Source organism: Perca flavescens, chromosome 8 (genome assembly GCF_004354835.1).
Source record: "Perca flavescens isolate YP-PL-M2 chromosome 8, PFLA_1.0, whole genome shotgun sequence".
NCBI lineage: Eukaryota > Metazoa > Chordata > Actinopteri > Perciformes > Percidae > Perca > Perca flavescens.
Window position 1 is genome coordinate 13926424 of NC_041338.1, and position 20863 is coordinate 13947286.

A 20863-nucleotide genomic window follows, 5' to 3' on the forward strand; every position below is an offset into this window, starting at 1 on the left:
AACATTTTTCAACTTTCTGCTAAGATATATGTGATTTTTTTGCAACTAAAATGCGGGGATTAGGAAATAATGCTAGCCCCGCATATTTTGCGCGGAAATTGGCAATTTATGCGGCGAAAGTGCGGTGTATTTGAAAAAAATGGACTTTGGCTGATTATGCGTTGAATTATGCGATCGCATAATCACATTTTTCTGGAGGGACTGATCAAGCGTTACGTTAGGTAGGTTATAGATAACGGTCAGCTCATCAGACATTTCCTAAAAATAAAGATTGTTTACGAGTCCTGCATCTCGAGTCCGAGTCGAGTCTAAAGTCTTTTGAGGACGAGTCTCAAGTCACTTTTGAAGTCACTATGTGTGCAATTTAAGTGCAACTCGAGTCCGAGTCTCAAACTTGAGTCCCTATGTCTGCTATAAGCTGTGAATGATTTCAACATATTGACCCAGGGAACCATACATGTACATTTTGAACATGTTAAAAACCTTGTTGAGAACATTAAACCGTTCGAAAGGTCTCCTTTATGTGCCATATTAAGAAGATATTAACCTGTGGAACATAGGAGCCTGGGAACATACGCTTAGCTCGCAGACATGAGAGCGTTATCATATTGTCTTCTAACTCTTAACAAAAAAAGAAAATGCACGTAATTTCCAAAATATTTGAAACTGATCATATCATGCAATGTTATTAAGATGTCTAATAATAAATAATATTAACCTAAATGCATTTTTTTTCTATACTGGGGATATGTTTCTTTTCAGAGATCAATTTAAGTAGCTGTCATGTTTTTTTTAGCTTTAGCATACAAAAATAATCCTTTTATTTTCCCTCTATGATCCATGGCTTCCCGCCCTTCCTCCTATGTATTTTCTCCCCAGGTAAGTGAGTGAAAGGCCAGCTGCACGGAGGCGTGTCCTGCTTGTTTTGGCTGAAGGCCGGTGGGAGTCAGGTCGGATGTTTGCTCTGCGGGCTGCCGCTCTGTTGCAGCTCAGGCCTGTCCCTGAATATATGCAAGAGGGAGACAGAGGACCTGTCTGGACTTGCCTTTCAGAGAGCAGAGGAGAGGACAGAGGGAGGGAGTCTGGCAGTCTGGTGCACCATGAGGCAATGTGTGTCTACTTCTTTATCTGTGCTGCACAAGATCAGATGTTGTCGGATTACCTCCACTTAGTAAACCAGTAAATCATTGCGGATATCTTGATTTTAACCATCCTATCATGCAGGTGAATTCCATGCTCTAGGCAACTCATATCTGGAAAATAACTGCAAACACTACTTAATTGTACTTGTTTACTTGAGTATTAATGGTGTCACTTTTGTCCTTTCAATATGTATATAGAGAGAGCTTGGTTAAATCAGTGGCTCCCAAAAAATATTCACGTCAAGGATCCCTAAACTGACACAAATTAGACCACAGAACCCCATTTGATAAGATTACATCCCAGGCGCCCCCATCTCATTGGGCTTTGAGATGTTTAAATACAGAAAGTGTATAAAACATGACCAAATTAGTCAAACATTCTGTTATTGTGTTACTTATGGGTAAAATTATAGTGAAAATAAATGATTCCCCTTTGCGTTGGGGATGCCCGGAAACCCCCTCAAGGACCCCTAGGATTCCTCGGACCCCACTTTGGGAACCAGTGAGTTACAGTAGGCAACAAGAATTTTACTCAAATGAAAGAACAAGTGTTCACAGTCATCTGATAAAAGTCCTTAGTTGTTTTTGATTTGATTTTATATCGTCTCTTGTTTAAACTGTTAGGGTTAACACAGGTCAGAGTCAGGATGGAGCCCTTGGGTTTATGATTTTAACCTTATTCACTTTTATGTTATTTAATCCAATAATTTATGTGGGGTGAATGTGGGTCCTGGGACTTCTGTACTCAGAATTTCCAGTGTGTGATAATCTGTCTAACTTTGCATATTTCCTTAGTATTAACTGAGCCTCTGTTTCCCTTAAGACATAAGGTTCCATCTTAATCGATTCATCAAATTTGGCCTTTGAGGAATCAAATCCAGAATCATTTGTTTTTTTCACTTTAAAAGGAAAACTCTTAAAGGCAAGTACCGATTTGTTGGGCAGGCTGCAGCAATTCCCGGGCTGTCTGTTGCCGTGCCAACCACCCACAGCATGTGATGAAAAGGACACGGGGTGGTCTTCTTGTGCAGACAGGTAGACATGACTTGTTAAAACACAAACAGAGGAGGATTCAGAGAGGATCTTCTTCTTCTTTCACCTCCCAGGATGCAACATTTCCATCCACAGTTGAGGTGAAAAGTCTAGAAAGCACTGAGGTTTGATAATGAGCAGTCTCTCACTAAGTCACTAACCACGGCAATTTTCTTAACCTTTAAACACTGTTATTACCAGTTGTGCTGTGTCATGCTTTGATTTGTTGCCAAGGCAGCAGGGTTGCCCGCCTGTGGGACTTAAGAGCTACGACTCTTGTCTAGTCTTGTCCCAGAGCACTCGGCCCGTCCCGCGGTTTAACGAGACAAACACACACTCGCTCAGAGGGGATTTATCACTACCTCATGCCACCTCACTATAACTTCAATTCTGCTTGGAGACAATAATGTCCAGTCTGGTCCAACACAAAAAAATATATTAAGTATATTAATCTGAGAAGAGAGGAATCGTTCATTTTTAGTACATCCCTTAAACATTTATGAACTGCGGTGTCACAAGAGGACTGACCTTTGACCTTCACAGCATGTCTGTAATTTTTCAGATGCATGAGGATGCATGGTATCTAAATATAGTTGTGTATGGAGTGTAGTGCTTGATCCTGTTCTTCTGTATGTCTTGTGTACACACGCTAAAAGCTACTGTTGACTGATCTGTGCTTCCTGTCTGCGTGTGTCTCATTGTTTGGTCCTTAACATAGCATTGCTCAGTTAGGTCAGGGAAGTGTGATTTGCTATCCAAGTTAATATTCCATGCCACTTCTTACTCTTCTCTCATTTCCATCCAACAGTCAAACAGTTGCTCATGATCTAATAAACAGGAGAGTGAAAGCTGTGACAAGAGGTCACAGCTGGTGTGTGTGTGTGTGTGTGTGTGTGTGTGTGTGTGTGTGTGTGTGTGTGTGTGTGTGTGTGTGTGTGTGTGTGTGTGTGTGTGTGTGTTTGAAATTGAATACATGCCACCGGGATCATCGTCGGCATTAACAGAGAGATGTGACACAAGGGAGTTTGTTGTTGTTGTTGTTGTTACTCCAGAGAGAAAGTGACATTAGAATAAGAAAGTTACAGACACAGAAAGAGACAAATATCTTTCTTGACGAACCAAATTATTTAGGGAGTTTGCAAAAAACTGAGTCGGTGTTAAGCCACAGACACACACAGACACACACACACACACACAGAGACACAAGTGCACACTGAACATTCATATTTCCAACCGTAGAAGCCTTTGTTGCAGGGGCCACATCCTCCGCGGCGAGATCCTGACATTAGTTATAGACAAGAAATGTGTTCATGTGTGTGCGTGCTGTCATCCATGTGTATGCGCACTGTATGTGGCTTTCCCCATCAACTCTTCCATGCATAGGCCCAGATTCCAGTGGACCTCCCTGCTCGGGTGTTTTGAGAGGGGGGCGTTGGGGTTGGAGAGCAGGCTTTGAAGGAGGCTCCAGTGACTCATTACCCAACAATCCACCCACCCTTCTTGTCCTCTACACTCCCCAAACATCTCCATCCTCGCCCCGAGCTCCTGCCCCTTGTCCTCTGGCACAGACACAGCTCCGCGCACACACACACTATGACGTTGACTGAAGAAAAGAGATTCTGTTTAGGCAGAACAGGGGACCGAACCACTGTGAAAGACTCCTCTGTGTGTGTGTTTGTGTGTGTTTTTTTACTGTTATCAGTATGTATGTTGATGCATACATGCACAGCCACTGCACTAGCTCATCTAATATTGCTCAGTTTCAACCGCATGTGGAAGACGTTTTATCAGACAATATCACAGTTTTCATATTTAATGTTCCAACCTCACACCCTAATCTCTGCCTCCATCTCTCCTGCTGGAGTCATTTCTGTTTTTGGGGGGTTGTGTAAACTTACACTTGAAACTCCTGTTCCCACAGCTCACACTGGTCATATCCCCCCTCCTTTTACTAGTGGGAACACACATCTGCGTACCTCTTAAGGGACAAAACCAGACATCTGCGCCCATATTTTAGCTATTGGTGCAGGAGATGTGTATGTTTTTAACATACTGCTGGGTGTCTGTGTGCAGTGCGTTCATTAAAGATGACATCCATAGGAGATGACATCATTTGGTCTTCCTGTCTGGAGCGTAAAGGGCATAGTTACATCTTCAAATTCACCCTGATTCACAAAACATGAGAATAATTTGCCTCTGCATTCATGGGAAAATGTTTCCAATATAATGAAATACATTGAAATAAGTATGAAATGTAATGTGAAACTCCTGGCTCACAGTCACAACAGGCTGGAGAACAAAAGGGTCAGTGACACAGAAAGGTGCATTGCATGGGAGAAAAAGTTTACTTTTCTTCCTTGCAGCACTTTTAAACCTGTTTTGCTAGTAGTCCTTGCACACATTTTTTTTCTCCTGAGTGAAAGTTTTAAAATTGTGATTGAAGAAAAATAAATATTTCTTCTTCTCGCTGATTCTGCCTCTGCTTTCGTTTGCATATAAATAAACACAACTGCATGTGAGGATATTAAAGCTTTTTATGGATGAGGTCCTGGGTTTCTATCACTATAACAGGTCCATGCAGATGCAGTCTGTGTACAATGCCTGTGTTTACATTGCTGAAGTGTGCTTGTGCTGCATTTTAAGCGTGCTGTCTAGTTTGATTAATGCTGACCTCCAATACAACCGTAGCCCATTTGGCAAACGGTTGCCACTGTGCTCAGTCTCGGGGCGGCTTGTGGACAGAGAGGACCATTGTGAGTTCCCCTTCTCCTTGGGAAAGACCCTTGAGCCATGACAAACAGGATTTCCTCTTATTTCAGGCTCTAATCTTCCCACTTCCCTACTTCTATAGGGGGTTTATAAAGCAGATACTTAGAGCTCTGTAGCGTTGCATAAATTCAGCTTTGGGCAGCAGCAGATATGATGAGGCCATAGTAATGCTGTGTTATCTTTTGTTAGAAGTTCCATCACCATCTCCGATTTTTTTAATATGTAACCAACCTTTTTAACAGCAGACATTTTGACTTCACAAAGCACAGGGGTAATTAATAACATAAATGGTGGCTGTGCTCCATTTAGGAGTTCTAGTTCGTAAGCCCTGGTATTGTAGATGCTGGCCTAATTGAGTTATCATTAAGGTAATGAGTTTGACCTGAGCCTTTCCTGCTATGACGCACCTTTATGTCTGCTGTGAGTACTCTGAAGTCTAAAAAATTTCAACCACCTATTAGAAAAAGGACAATGGAACGCCACTCAAAGTCTGTGTTCCTACTTGTAAACTCGGGGGAAATCCATCTACCCAGACTTAATAAATTAGTCAGTTTTCTGATGTAACACAACAATGGCAGCATCCATGAAATACCTGTATTTGAGTTCAATAATATTTATGGAATATTCTGATACAGTTCCAAATGTAAAAGTGACATCTTGCCATCTGTTAGTCTACCTCACGCATTGTTTCTTTTTATATCTATGGTTTGCATAATGCAAGGGAGCTGTGCTGCTGAGAGTTCATTGTATTTGCATGCACTTGACAAAGAAATGCTAATATTAAAAACTACAATTCATTCCAGATGGGATTTTATTTAACCCCAGCCATCATTTCTGTTGTTTTATCATTGTACTCAAAATGTACAACCTGTATAATTGTGTGACCACTCATATTTGTTGCCTGGTTGGACTTATTTTTAACCATGTCACTGCATCATCGAGATCTCATTCAGTATTTACTCTGGTGGGTGCAGTATTGCCATTGTTTTTTTTTTAACCTGATGGCTGGAGCTATGAAAATCAAATCCAAGTCATAATAAATCAAGGTTTCCCTTTGAACTAAAACTGCATTTCACTTTTCTTTGTTTCGAGCTTCCTGCCCTTCATCCAGCCATCCATCAGTCCGTCCATTCATAGATCAACCCACTCAGGTGTCCAACTCCTGGGTGGCTGCGGAGAGATCGCATCACCTCAGCGAAGGTATGCAGACTCGGAAACACAAGCCCACACCACACCCCGATCAGCGGGTGATTAAGCACCCTCTGTTGGGTCTTCAAACAATACACTCCTGTTTTGTCCTGCTATGATTGATGGAGACATTTGTTGCCGGGTCAATACCACACTGCTGGAGTGATCGTGGAGCTGGAGCCAAGCAAGGCAAGGCAAGGCAAGGCAGCTTTATTTGTATATCACATTTTAGCAACAGGGCAGTTCAAAGTGCTTTACATAAAACATTAAAGAGCAGTTAAAAATGATTAAAAAATGTAAAACAGATCAAATACAAGAATAAAATTTCCAGTGCAGTATAAGAACAAGTTAACCGAGTCCAACTCGGGCCTCCCAGAGGTGACTACATGGGCCGCCCTCTCTGGCTCATAGGAGTAGCGAGCTCCTTTTAAGCAGTGAAACAATACATAGGATCTGCAGGAATGCATTGTCTGAGAACCTGTACTCTTATAAAGGGACTTTCCAGCTTCCTCCGCCCGCTCCTTGTGGTCCTATCACACGGCCAGCATTATTGTCCCTGCTGTACAGCACTTAATATCCAGTAAAATATTTCCCACAAAACTCTCTAAACAAAGGTACATGATAGACAACTTTTTGTTTTAAGCATCTTTTTATGGTTTTTGCACAGATTATAAAACTAAAATATACCATATACAGTAATTATGTAATATTGACAACATATTCTACTTAGAGAGAACTGAAAACATAGATTGACTATGAAGTAATTGAGGTTTGTGGTTTTTTTGATTTGCTGCACCCCAAACTGGCAAATACCACATAGGAAATGTCACATATTACTTTATGACTCAACAATAACTTGTAAATATATCTTCAACAAATTAATATGTCAGTGTAATTTATCTTTGTTCATAATGTGTGTTATTCCATTACTTTAGCAGTATCCCTGTTGCATTGCCAGTTGATTAGATTGGTATGTTGTTGGCTTTGGTGTGTCGCGGGGGGAATTCCTGCATCCATTTTTTCCCCTCTTAGCAAATTCTTCTTCTGTTACTTGTAATATTCTCTGTGCTGGAATTTTCCCTACCTTCCTTTATATGTTCATTTATCTTTCTTTCTATTTCACTCCCTTTCCTCTTGTGCAATATCTACGGTGAACTAATTTCCTCTCGCCCTGATAATGGCTGTGGACCCGGGGTCATCATTACAGGTTATTACAGCCATTCGTTTCACCTTCGGTTTCATGTCAGGCAAAGTATATTGTACTGTTGCCTTATTTAGTCATATCTGTAGTATAGCAACAATCTGATGTAACTTACTGTAACTCATGTGAGTGACGATCAGCTGCTCTGGAGCTCTTAAGTGGCACCTTAAAGAAATCACATGGCAGTCAGCCACACAGTGAAACCAGCACGTTGTCCTCAGATTTGCTGTCTTTTCTCTTTAGATTTGCTCTGTTTATTCCCAACAAACCAACTGCTGTTGCTGCTGCCAGAAATGTGAAGCGCATCACTTCACGCAATGTCACGCCAGCTGTAAAACATATAAAAGCTTCAATGAACCAGGTACTAATGATTGTGTCACAGTTGTATTATATATAATGAATACAGGATCTGGAGGATATTTGGAAATAATGTCATTTATCACAAATCTCATCCAGTGATATGGGTTCAACTTTTCTCCAGACATTGTACTGGCTGAGATGGAAAAAATACACCAGGCTCACACACACACACACACACACACACACACACACACACGCACGCACGCACACACACACACACACACACACACACACACACACACACACACACACACACACACACACACACACACACACAGACGCACTGTCTGCAGAAATGACCAAAACAGAAGAAAATGTTAAATTCTGAATAATGTCTTTCATTAGACTACCAGGCTGGGAAATTTAATGTTATTGTAATCTGTTGGTTATCGCTTCACACACCCACTCAGGCAGGTGTTGGTAACTAACCCCCCCCCCCCCCCCCCTTCCCTTCCCTTCCCTTCCCCTCCCCTCCCCTCCCCTCCCCTTCCCAGGAGCCTAGTTACAGTATACTGTGTTCTGACTCCTGTACCACAGCTGCTCTACTCCTCAGCAGTCCCATCATCCACTGTGATCCACATCTCTCTGTTGGCCACACAGATAGATTTTGTCTTATTTGTCCAGGTTTTGAGAATATTGTCTATTGAGACTTCTTAATAGACTTCTTCTATTGAGAATGGAATTTCTTTTGTTTTGTTTACAGGATTCAAAAAATGCATTTCAAATTTAGAAGCAACATTTCAAGTGCAGCCTCACATATAGACTAACATGGCTGCAGGCTGTTAGTCTTGTTAAGATGTTTTTTTGTTTTTTTTTACTGTAATGGATATCTCAAACCTTGAGCCAAAATGACTGTATCTCTGTGACTAGATCATTCCAGTGGTAGGTGAGAAATATGATTAAAACGACTTCTCTCACTATGTCACTCAGAGCTGTGTCTTTTGGGTGGGTCCAAGTCAAGTCACAAGTGTGAAAAAAATCCAAGTTACAGTAAGCAACATGTCTTTCGGGTCTCCGAATGCTGCCCATTACAGTTTTTGACAACTGCTTACACATGTTTTCGAAACTATGTCTCCTTTTTCCCAAAACTACACAATTCCCAAAACTGCACACACAAAATGCAAAATGCATTCCTTCAAAATGAAACACTGCATTAAAAATGCCATACACACCCCTAAAAATGAAGCATTTGCATTAAATGGCAAACGCTTTTTTTTAAATAGTAAATTTTTGGATATACCATGTACACAACTGTTGTTCTAAATCTAAAGCTCTTTTGTATTTCATAGGCTTATATCTACATTTCCATACACTGTTCTAGAGTGAAAGTCATCTGCTGTGAGTGGTTGAAAAGTATACTGTAAACACCAATGCAATGTTGGAACAGAAAATATTTACTTGGCAAAACATTACTGTTGTAGCAGTATCACAGTGTTGTATACAGTAGCATACAATAAAACAAAACCACAAAACCAGGTTTGAATTATGGACGCCACTGTAAAGTTGGGCAGGACCCTCAGTCCAGCTTCTCTCATGGTCAACCCGGGGTTGATCACATGATCACTAAGTGTGGCCCTGATGGCATCAGAGGTGGCTCTCCTTCTTTCTCTTCTTTGTCCTCGTCCTCCTCCTCCTCCTCCTCATCCTCGTCTTCCAACCCTTCCTCTTTGAACTTGTCCTCATTGTCGTCCCCTGTCTCTCCCTTCTACTCCCCTTGCCCTCTGTCTATCCATGGTTCAAAACAGGCTGATCTTTGACCTATTTATAGGCCTATACTAAAGCGGTGATTGGTTAGGGATCAGTAGTGTTTGCACATGTGAGGAGTGGATGTGTGACCTGGTGAATAGGCTAAGTGTAGCATTTTGATTGGTTGTGTTTGGAAAAGGAAAGTCACTTCCTGTTAGATTTGTGTGTAGTGTTTCGAAAAAAAAGTGTATTATGCAATGCAACTAAGTGAGAGGATGAGAAATAGACTATGAGTGAGAGGTTTCAAAAATTGTGTAACGTGTAAAGATTTTGTGTGTAAGCAGTTGTAAAAAAAAAAAAACAACGACTGTAAAATGACACATTTTCATTTAATTAATCAAGGAGGTCAAAGCTGGAATGTTTTCAAGTCCAAGTCAAAGCTGAAGTCCTGTCCTTCGTTAAGTCCACCTCGAGTCTAAAGTTTGAAACCTACTTCATCTGCTACTAATCTTTGCCTTCTTCCTCAGACCCCAGAGCGCACGTGGCGCCCTGTCGTTCTGGGCCGTCCGCCCCCTCGCTGCCTTGTAGACATTCCTGACAGCGTCTCCTCTCTCTGTCTTTGGCTTCTCTCCGGACAGCTGGGTCTTAAGCAACATAATCTCCGCTCAGCGCTGCAGCCCCTGCCGACACTTTGTGTGCATATATACAGAATGTGTGTGTGAGGTTGTGCATGCCCGATACACACGCGTCTTGCTTGATATAAGAGGTGCCACATTAGTGAGATTCTGCTGAAAAACAGGCCTTGGAAAGAGAAAGAGACTCATCGGATGTTTGGGAAAATATCGCTTTACTCTGACATGTGTTGAGTTTGCTTGTTGTATCCTTTTCTTTCTATATTCATGGAGCGGATGTGGTCTGGACGCAGAAAGCTATTAGGTTGCCACTCTGCTGATGTTTGGGTGTTGTCCCATGATTCCTGAAAAGGGGTTTTAAAAATTGTTCAGTCCCACTGTACGTGACACCACATCTACATTCAGCGTTGCGCCCTAGCTCCTCAGGTCCTTTGAGTTACAGGTTTGCGACTGAGACAATCAGAGCCGGTGGAGAGCGCGAGCAGATATTAGAGCTGAAGATGCAGATATGGGGAGTTTTTTTCCCTGTGACTCAGCAGACAGAAATGGATGTCCCAGTAAAAAACAAACACTGTCGTCATGACTACAGACAATTAGGAGAATGACGCCTTTGTGGATAAGATGAGGAGGGAAATTCGTCCAATTTATCCGCAAGACCAGATCTGGGAATCAGTTGACCTTTATTTGGATGGAGGAATGATAAATGGGAAACAGCAGAGAACCATGGAGAGCTGGATTTTGGTCAAGCACTCAGATTAATGTTTCCTATTTTGTGGCCCAGTTTTGACTGTGAAGAAGTTTAGTTCACCGTAGAAACCTGCTGACCTTCATTTTTTTTAAATGTACAACCTGCACAATTGTGTGACCGCTCATATTTGTTGCCCGGTTGGACTTATTTTTTAGCCATGTCACTGCATTTTCGAGATCTCAGTTTTTACTTGGGAGGGTGCAGGGCTGGAGCTATGAAAATAAATTCATAATAATAATAAATCAAAGTTTCCCTTTGAACTGAAACTGCATTTCACTGTTTCCTTTGTTTCGAGCTCCCTGCCTTTCATCCATCCGTCCGTCCATTCATCGATGAACCCATTTAGCCGTCCTGGGTGGCTGCAGAGAGATCACGTCAAACTGCATTTCACTGTTTCCTGAGACTCTCTCAGCCATGACCTGAGGAAGTCGGTCTGTCTCTATATTTGCCGATGTATTTGCTCAGGTATGCACTCACCTGAGCAATGCGTCAGTAGGTGAAATACCTAACGCGTTTCTTTCCGGTAAAACGAGCCAGTGAATAGCACTGCTCTGAGATAATACCATTCCCATGGTTTTAAGAAACTCAACACCAGGTACATGGCTGCCAGCTTTCTTTTTTAGATAGCTGCAATATTTCAAACTCATCAGAGAAAAATAAAAGTAAGTTAGACAAAGTAATAGATCACGTATGACATAGATCTTGGAGACTGTTAGTAATCAGACTATCTCCCGGGGCCTTGCCTAATATCCTGGTAGTCTCTGCTGTTTGGGTTTTAGGAGGTTTTTATTTACATGAAGCACTAGTGTTTCGCCCTGCTGGCGTCAGATTGGACTCTGCCGGGAAAAGCGCGTGAGGAAATGACACAACAGGTCGAAGTGAAACAGAGATAGAAGTTCCTACGATAGTGGCTTACGGGAAGCAGAGCGATACCCTCATTAAGTCTGAGGAGTTTTACTGAACCATGACGCATAACTTTGCCAACCCGTAACATGTAATTACACTGTGAAGTAGTGTTAAGATGTCATCAAGCTGTGCAAGCAAACTTGAAGTGCTATTAGTGTTTTAAAATGCCAAGACATTCTCTTTATGAGCTGATTGTAGTCTGAATCACAACTTGACTATATTTAGAGTCCCAACTTCCAAGCTACAACATTAATTAAGACCCTTTCATGTTCTAATCCAGAGAAAATGCCTCTTTCATCATTTTGCTATAAAGTGAATTGTTCATGTTTGAATGCAATGTTCCATGCTGTCCACTTTTGTCCACTTTCCAGAGTTTTCAACTGCATCTTCAATTCTTTAACGTGCGGAGTTGGCTGGTGTCATCGTTCGATCGAAGTGTGAAACTTTAAGTCATGCAATAAGAAAAACTGTAAGAAGAGGGAAGAAGGCCAATGAGATGTGTCTGAAAGCTCTGAAAAGCTAGTAAGTGGACCTTTGAGATTAGAGACATGTTCCCAAAGTAAAAGCTGTTTCAAAGCCTCCTCCACATTACCACAATACAAATCTGGCACCAGAATTACTTCATCCATTCATTCTACTACATTTTTATTTAATATGTATATGTCTAAAAACAAACAATTAAATGCAATAATATTTAGTCTTAGCAGATCAACCTTTCAAACCGACATGGTGTAATTTGTTTGTAACTGTTGAACAGACACACTACTGAGGACATGAGCAGTGTCCTCAGTTGTAGCTTGGGCCCTGCGTGTGAAGGCAAGGAATCACACAATATAAAAAAAAAAAACATGTCTACTCAACTTTTTTACTTGTTTCGTCTCCTATATTTTCCTAACTGGCAACGCTCTTGTCTCCGTACAGCACAGTGCTCTGATGGACTGACTCATTTTTTTCATGTTGAGACAAACTACTCCATTAAAAGAACAATATAAAATATTTAATCAATACAGATTAATGTCTTATTCTAGAGTTATTACTGTTTGTGTGGGAGTGAGACAAGTTTCTTCTAGCCACCGACCTTCACCTCACAACACCCTGCTCAGCTGTTGCTCCATACGCACTGCCCCAGCTAGTCAGCATTACATCTCGTGTTTAATGTGAACGCCTCTGAATCAGACAGTTTGTCCTGCTCGGTGTAAAAACTGAAGATGAATTGAAGATGTGTATACAGGTCATTTCCCTGCACACGCTTGTATAACATCCTCTCTACTTATTGCATATATCTTTTCCTCAAGAATGTAACAATGCATTCACTGTTGCGCAGCCAAGCTCAGTCCACATAATAACGGCTGATGGACCGATGACGCCAAGGCTACAAGTATGCTTGCTAAGCTTGAGAGTGTGGCAGTGCTGCATCAGAGGATGTTTATACAGCCTGAGATCATAGAGGAAGACAGTGTGTGAGTCCTTCTGGTTGGTGGTAGTGTGTGTGTGTGTGTGTGTGTGTGTGTGTGTGTGTGGGTGTGTGTCCAGACAAGGGAAAAGAAGTAAAGAAAACAACCTGACGTACTGGATCATGACGTCTTTTATCAGCCTCTGAAAACACTGCTTAGAGTCATGTAATGCTTAAACAAGAAGCACTTTTCTGCATTAAATTGAATAGAAAAGAATAATATGCACTGATGACACAAAACACCTGTGTGGCCCTTGGCTCAGGGGCCAAAGGTGTGTGTGTGTGTGTGTGTGTGTGTGTGTGAGATTAAAGTGGTGCCAATTTGTGAAGCAGTATTTTTAGAGCGGAGGACCATCCGCTCCGGTAATACTCCTCAGATCAGTCCAACCCTTTGATGCGATCATTGTAGTGTGATCCTACTTCAAAGCTGCACACGGGTACAGGATGGGACGGGGAGGAGGGGGACTCCACGGTACACTTCATTACTGCGGGCCAGAGGTTCGGCTTTCCGTCACCTCTGACCTTTAGGCATTTGTGCTCATAACACACTTCCACTCCACAAGATCCACGACCGGAGGTATTTATTCGCAGAAGGGCTCAGGGCAGAGAGAATACGACTTTTTTTTTCTTTTTTTAAATGTCCAATCAGTGTTAAAGAAAACCAATATGAGCTAATTTTCCAATTAGCTTCAACACTGTGGCTCAAACTCCCCCTCAGTATCAGAAGAGTCTTTTATTCCAATTCACAGAAATGGTATTGTATTGTAGGTGCACCTGCAAGCATCGTGTAACACGTTTTGAAAGGCGATATAGAAATCAAGTTAAACTATCTAAACTGAATATTTCCCAAGCAACTTGTATCAAGCATGACTGTCATGGCTATATGGAATGTTGAGTATACTGTCTTCATAGGCTTTCTTAAGATTATTTTTGGGGCATTTTTAGGCCTTTATTGACAGGACAGCTGAAGAAATGAAAGGGGAGAGAGAGGGGGGAATGACATGCAACAGAGGGCCAGAGGTTGGAGTCGAACCCGGGCCCGCTGCGTCGAGGAGTAAACCTCTATATATGGGTGCCCGCTCTACCAAGTGAGCTACCCAGGCGCTCCTTCATAGGCTTTCTATGGTAGAAACACAAATCAACCCCACGATTTAAAGTTGGTTGTTAGTATCTCCTATTACTATAAGACAATCGCATTAATAAGTATGTGTTGGGATTTCCGACTTACTTAAATATGCCTGACTGACATTTGGTTTATATACAGCCAATAATATACAGCTAATTTAGAATGACTAATAGTTTCACATGGACTTTACAACCTGCATTTTATTATAGGCCTTTCAAGGTTTTCTGAGTATGACTGAAGCCGTGCCCACTGGGTTTATAACAGTAATTAAATAGGTGTGTCCCTGGTGTCATATTATACCTATTGAAATGGCCTTTATGTCATCAAAACAGGGCAGTAAAGTGGACTTCCTGTGTGTTTCTCCACCTTGTAAAGAACAGAGGCATCTGATAAGGAATTTGTCATCCATTAGTTGGAAAATCAACTAAAACCAAATTTAGCTTATATGCTGAGTTTCTGAAACACCGTCACAACTGCAACAACATTCAGATGTAAGATTTTTTTAAATTTAATCATTTAGCATTTCTATCCCAACAGTGACCTATACACCTACATTAGCCGGAAGCAGTTGAGGTGTGTTCAAAGGCACCACTGAGTCTTTCAAGTATCCCGTGCTGCTGACTAAATCTGCTTATCGGTTATGACTCAAGCCTGAAACCCTCCCTGTGACAATAAAGAGCCACATTCCACCTGACAGCAGAGAGGAAAGGGACTTTCCTATCCTCCACTCCCTTTCTACTATTGCGTGTCTGGCATTTACAAGGAAATGCTGCTGGTGAAAAGCCCCCCAGAGTGTCAAATATACGGTTACTGTATAATGATGTAATGAGATATTAATATTAACAGACCTTGACGTCAAGTAAAACGTTTATAGTTGAGACATTACAAAACAGAAAGAGAGGAGAGCATAGCAAGTTATGTCAAAAATGCATGGATATTTATTCAAATAAATACATACTCAACACACATTGAAAATAGTAAATAATTTAAAAACACAAGCTGTTTGCCAGTAACACCATATTCTGGAAACAAATAAATTAACATTGTGGTTTTAGGAGGCACTCCCAGGAGAGCAAACTTGAAATAGTTTTGACAATTCAAAAAGGGGTTCAGTCCTGTGTGTGGAGCTTCTGAAAAGCTCTCAGTCTGTCGGTTTAGATCAGTCCCCTCTCTCCCGAGAGCTCAGTCCCGAACAATCCTTCATCTGTGGACCGGATGACCTCGTCCTCATTTTGGTCCTCGTTATTATTTCTGTATGGTCCACTTTGACACTATAAAAAAGCAGATAAAAACCCATGTCATTAGTTTTTAAGATTCTCCCACTGCGTTAAACTACAGTTACTGTTTATTCGTATTCACATATCATGGCAGCTTTATGTCATGGTGTTTCCCTCACCATATAAGGAGTTGGTAACTGCCAAAGTCCCTACAGCGGCTCAGGGCGCCCTCGCCATGCGCCTCTCCTGCTGTCCGGGCGAAGCGCTCTCATTGTCCTGCCGCGTTTTAAAGTCCTGGATGGCTTTTCTGTTCTGGAAATCAATCAGGGCCATGGTGATCACTGCGTTCCAGCAGTTCTCCTCCCCAGAGCACCGGAAATCGATCTCCTTATTATCTGTGGTTACGATGGTGAAATAGACGAACTTGCCGGTGCGCTCCACGCAGTCCACCTTCTTGATGGACTGCAGCTTGAGCTCCTTGCCCTTGGAGCGCTTCTGCGTGTCGGCGTAAATTGTGAGGCTGTCCGTGGTCAGGACGCACGTCTTCCTCCTCCAGAACTGGAGCAGGTTGTCGCTCCTCTTCTCCAACTCTCCCTCCTTGAGCACCTGGCTGATCTCCGCCGCTGACATTTTCATTGTTTATGTCGGGCAGGTCTGTGAACTCCCTGCTTTCCCTGCTGTGTCAGTCGCGTAGTAGGACCCCGAGGAAGGAGCTTCTCTACTGTGGTTTTGGTAATCCAGAGTGGCGTTGTGTGAATGAAAGGTAGCAGAGGACTTTTATAGCCTACTCTGGCCTGAGCCCTTCCCACTTGACGTCAGATGACTTGGGAATGCATCAACAGTTGCCAGTGGAGTAATTCAAGGCTGTGTGGGCGGAAGCTGTGGCGCAGGGAGAGGGCAGAGGAAGTCCTAACGTGGACATAAATACACCGCCAAGATGTTAATTACTAATCAACATCCTACTGCGGTCCGGAGATTAGTCCAAATGTGTGCCCACTCTGCAGTGAGTGATTCAGTATACGGTTAAATCCTGATGTGCACTGAGTATGCTGAGCACATGCGTAAAAGCCACGTCTGGACAAACGGGGTGAAGTTCGCTTAATGTATGGTATTCTTCGGTAGCCTGATTAACTTTAACCAGTTGTTCATGTACAATCTCAATTTTTTGTGGGTGGCTGTTTGCTGTTTGACCTATCAATTCCTGGCGATAAAGTATAAAAGGGTAAATCCTGTATAGTGCATATACTTGTAACTGTTATGTACTTGTAGCTTTGTAAGTCATTGTAATCGCAAGCGCACGACCCACTGTCGTTCACCGTGCCAAGTAGGTGCAGTGCCACCCTGCTCTCCTACTCTGATTCTTTACCTCAGATGAACTTGTTTTACCTCAGCGGTGTTTTACATACACTTTGCTATTCCTGTCTGTGGATGTCAAGCTGCTGAAATACACCCAAACAGCTCACGAGTACAATTAACATTCAGTGAGTAGAGGATTCTTTTGAGATCTAGGCTACCTTGTAGTACCTTGTGCAAATGTACACCATTTTTCTCAAAAGCCAATCAGAGCAGAATGGGCTTTTTTTCGGGAGGGGGGCTTAAAGGAACACGCCAAGTTATTGGGAATTTAGCTTATTCACCGTAACCCCCAGAGTAAGACAAGTCGATACATACCCTTCTCATCTCCGTGCGTGCTGTAACACTGTCTGACGGCTCCAGCATTAGCTTAGCCCAGCACAGATCCTGCAGGTAACTGGTTGCAACTAGCCTACTGCTCCAACATGTTCCTATTTACATGTTGTGATTTGTATAGTCACAGCGTGTACAAAAACAAGGTAACATGAGACACAGCCATCTTCTAACAGTAAACAAACCGGGAACTATATTCTCAGACAGGCTTGCTGCGAGCATATCACTCCGCCCAAGTACTATATTCTTCCGCCTGAGAATATAGTTCCCGGTTTGTTTACAGTTAGAAGACGGCTGTGTCTCATGTTACGTTGTTTTTTGTACACGCTGTGACTATAAATCACAACATGTAAATAGGAACATGTTGGTGTTATTTTGTCACTTATTCGGAGCAGTAGGATTACTGGAACCATTCACCTGCATGTTCTGTGCTGGCCTGATGCCGCTGGAGCCGTCAGACAGCATTACAGCACACACAGAGATGAGAAGGATATGTATGGACTTGTCTAACTCTGGGGGTTACGGTGAATAAGCTAAATTCCCAATAAGTCGGCGTGTTCCTTTAAGGACAAGTGCTAAAATGGGGCATTTCAGACAAATGGTAAATACTATATTCAGACATATTTTTTTATGTGTTGATTCTTATTTAAAACTCTCCAGACAAGTACAAATCAGAAAACAGAGTGACTGAAAGAGGATGGGTTAATGGACAACAACTTAGAGTTTAGGCAAGAGTGCAGAAAAAAAACACACAAAAATGGCCGAATGGAAAAAAAATGTGTATATATACAAATAATTGGGCAAAACACATAGGCGGTTCATCTACTTTATCGGAGAGAATTCGGAATCAAATCGAATCGTGAGGTGCCAATCGATTCCCACCCCTAGTTTTTTTGAACATTTAAGCATGAACATGTTCTCGTAAAATCCAAAATACAAGTATGGACCTGAAAATGACCATCAAATGTCTCCTTTAACTGAACTAGACATATTATTTAGACACAAAGACCTTGTCTTGGAGAACTTTGGCTACTCTTTGAAGAGCTAAATGGAGCTGGTACTGAGACTCCATGCAGGGCTTCTCCCAGTGATTGTGTTCAATTATCAGATTATGAATTGGATACTAAACATCATTGTGATTTGCCTTGTTTGAAAACAAATGAACTGAAAACAAAGCTTCTTATGAGAAGAAACAACATCTACAAACACCAACCATTATGTTTAAACTCTCAAACAATGGATGGTGGAAGTCTGCTAATACTATACGCTGATAGTGTTTTATTAAAAACTTAATTTATTAAAGTTAGAGGACTCTCATTCAACTCATAATTTCAAGACAAAAGACTAGAAGTTAAGTTGAAGTGACTTCAAATTAATACAACGTAAATATATACATATATATTTTTTATATTAAGTTAATGACAAAATACGAGCTGATACCACTAAATTCCTGTATGTTCTACAGTGTTTTTCAAGTATGAAATAAGGAAGAAAAGGGTCAGCTATAACTAGAAAATGCATTTCCTGCAGAAAATTCTTGTGAATGCTAAAAAGCTAAATTGCTAAGGCTAAACTGGATTGCTTTCATAATTTCGTAAGAAGAAGGTGAAGTTGTGAGAATAGTTGGAGAAGTGGTTATGGTTTTAATTAATATAAATTTCATTGAAATGTTGACTAACACCAATAATGTATCAACCAAAAGTGGAATATTTAAGTTTGTCAAAGAAAGTCTGGAAGAACACGCAAACTTCACACAAAAAGTCTAAGTCACGCAACCATGTTACACACCCATTATAAACTCAGAAAAAGCATGAAAGAAGCACACAAGAACACAAAAACTGTAAAAGATATTGAGAAACTGAATCATTTTCTAATAGCCAAAGGTTCTGTGAATAGTTTAATGTCGGAATGACGTCTGTAGGTGAACGTATGTAGGAGGAGTAGAAGAAGCCTGAAGAGGTTGTGAAGATTGCTCCATTGACTTTCAATGTAAAAAGAAAAAAGGTTTATATTTTGAGAAATATAAATGGTAGAAAAAAGTTGAATACAAGCCCAAATGTCCTTAAAGAGCTTTTTGACATTTTGATATTTGAATGGTCTTTGTATTTGAAAGTATGTAGAAGTAGTAGGCGACCGAAAGTCGTACAGAAGAATCGAATAACAATACTGTGAATGCTGCTGAATCAGCATTTACACTATTATTTCTTGATTTAACAGTCATGGGACTTTGATGCAACCTGAGGGGACATGTCATATGCCCTTTGATTTCACTGCATACGTCATATATGCCACTGCATGCTGAGCCCCTCTGACCACAGGGCCATCTGATTGGCTTAGTCATGGTTTATATTTCTGTTAGACTGACAGTAGCAGGCAATCACTGAGATCTCTGAGCCTGTATGAGAGGGATCGACCCCAAAGTATTATACTACTGATACCAATCTTTCAAAGTCAAAGTTTACAGTATTGATGAATACGATCGATACAAAAACAAAATTGTGGTATTACCACTATCCTGTGTGAATCTCTTTTTAAACAGTCTATGGTGTGAATCAGCAGGAGGAGGTGGTAAGAAGGCAGATGTCATCGACTTATAATCACCCACACAAACACGACCCTGACCCCAGTGTCCAGTTCACATACAGCAGCCAGGGTGGACAGCTCGTGTGCAGAGCGGCGAGCGTTCACCAAGCGCCCACTTCAGGCTCTTCTGCCTCGCTATCAGTCTCCTCTCTCAGACGTTTTCGGAAAGATCTCCCTCCAGTTTCCCTCCGGAAGTGAAATGTCATTGTGGACTCAAAACACACACACACACAGACACACAGACACACAGACACAGACACACACACACACACACACGCAGCAATTGTGTTTATGTGTTATGTTAAGTGTGCTACTGATCATTTCTCCAGAGTTCTCCAGTAATTATGCAAATATCTGGGTGACCTTAAATTAAATTAAATCACATTGTGCTCCCGTGAGTTAGAGAGAACCACACGTAATACCACACCGACAGAGCAACATGTTGCCATGGCCATGTGCCACACAGAGCGGGATGTGGCGGCCACTTTAATCCTCTGATCTCAAAGAAAAGGAAACCACATGTGTGTATGGCTTCTCTTTACCACCCCCCTTTGTTTCAGGGGCTTTTCTCTTTGTTGCCTGGCGGTAGGCTATGTGTGTGTGTGTGATGTGTACATGTGTGCATATATAGGTTTTTGTTTGCAGTGGAGTCTGGCAGACATGCCCAGGCAGTGACTCAGCGTGTGGTGGAGCGCCTTACTTTGGAGGAGTTTGACTGCCAAACGAGGGCCAGGTGTATTTGAGACAGAGTGTGTGCACATGTGGGTGACTATGTTGTGTCTATAGCATCAGATCATGATTTATTTTCCCTGTGAAGAAGGTTGGAGGGTAATGAATTATATGCGGCAGTGTTGTTAATGTTTGTACGTGTTTCTAAAAAGAGAAAAAAAATATATATATAGATATATATATCTATATATATATAGAAAGTGGAAAACTAAAAGTCTGAAGAAGCAGTAATGGGCTAACATGCAGAGAGTAGCTCATAAGAGTTTATAAGAATAAATATGATCCATATTTAGTCAGTACACAATCGGTTATCAAACTGTTTTGGCCAACATCATATATAGAGCAGTAAGTCTTTAAGGTGTCAATACGCATTAGCTTTTTTTCCTGCTTGTGAGAAAGTACAAC

General features: G+C 41.6%; 1 protein-coding gene across 1 annotated transcript; it reads right to left on the reverse strand.

Moving 5' to 3' along the window:
* Positions 1–15158: 15158 nt before the first annotated feature.
* Positions 15159–16338, reverse strand: phlda2 (pleckstrin homology-like domain, family A, member 2). The gene is made up of 2 exons (XM_028585832.1): positions 15640–16338; positions 15159–15514 (listed from the first exon to the last, which is right to left on the reverse strand). The coding sequence occupies exon 1, from the start codon at positions 16094–16096 to the stop codon at positions 15680–15682; it is 417 nt and encodes a 138-aa protein (XP_028441633.1). The 5' UTR covers positions 16097–16338; the 3' UTR covers positions 15159–15514; positions 15640–15679.
* Positions 16339–20863: the final 4525 nt, after the last annotated feature.

Coding starts and splice junctions, on each gene's coding strand:
- phlda2 (XM_028585832.1), bottom strand. CDS start 16,096: ATGAAAATGTCAGCGGCGGAGATCAGCCAGGTGCTCAAGGAGGGAGAG.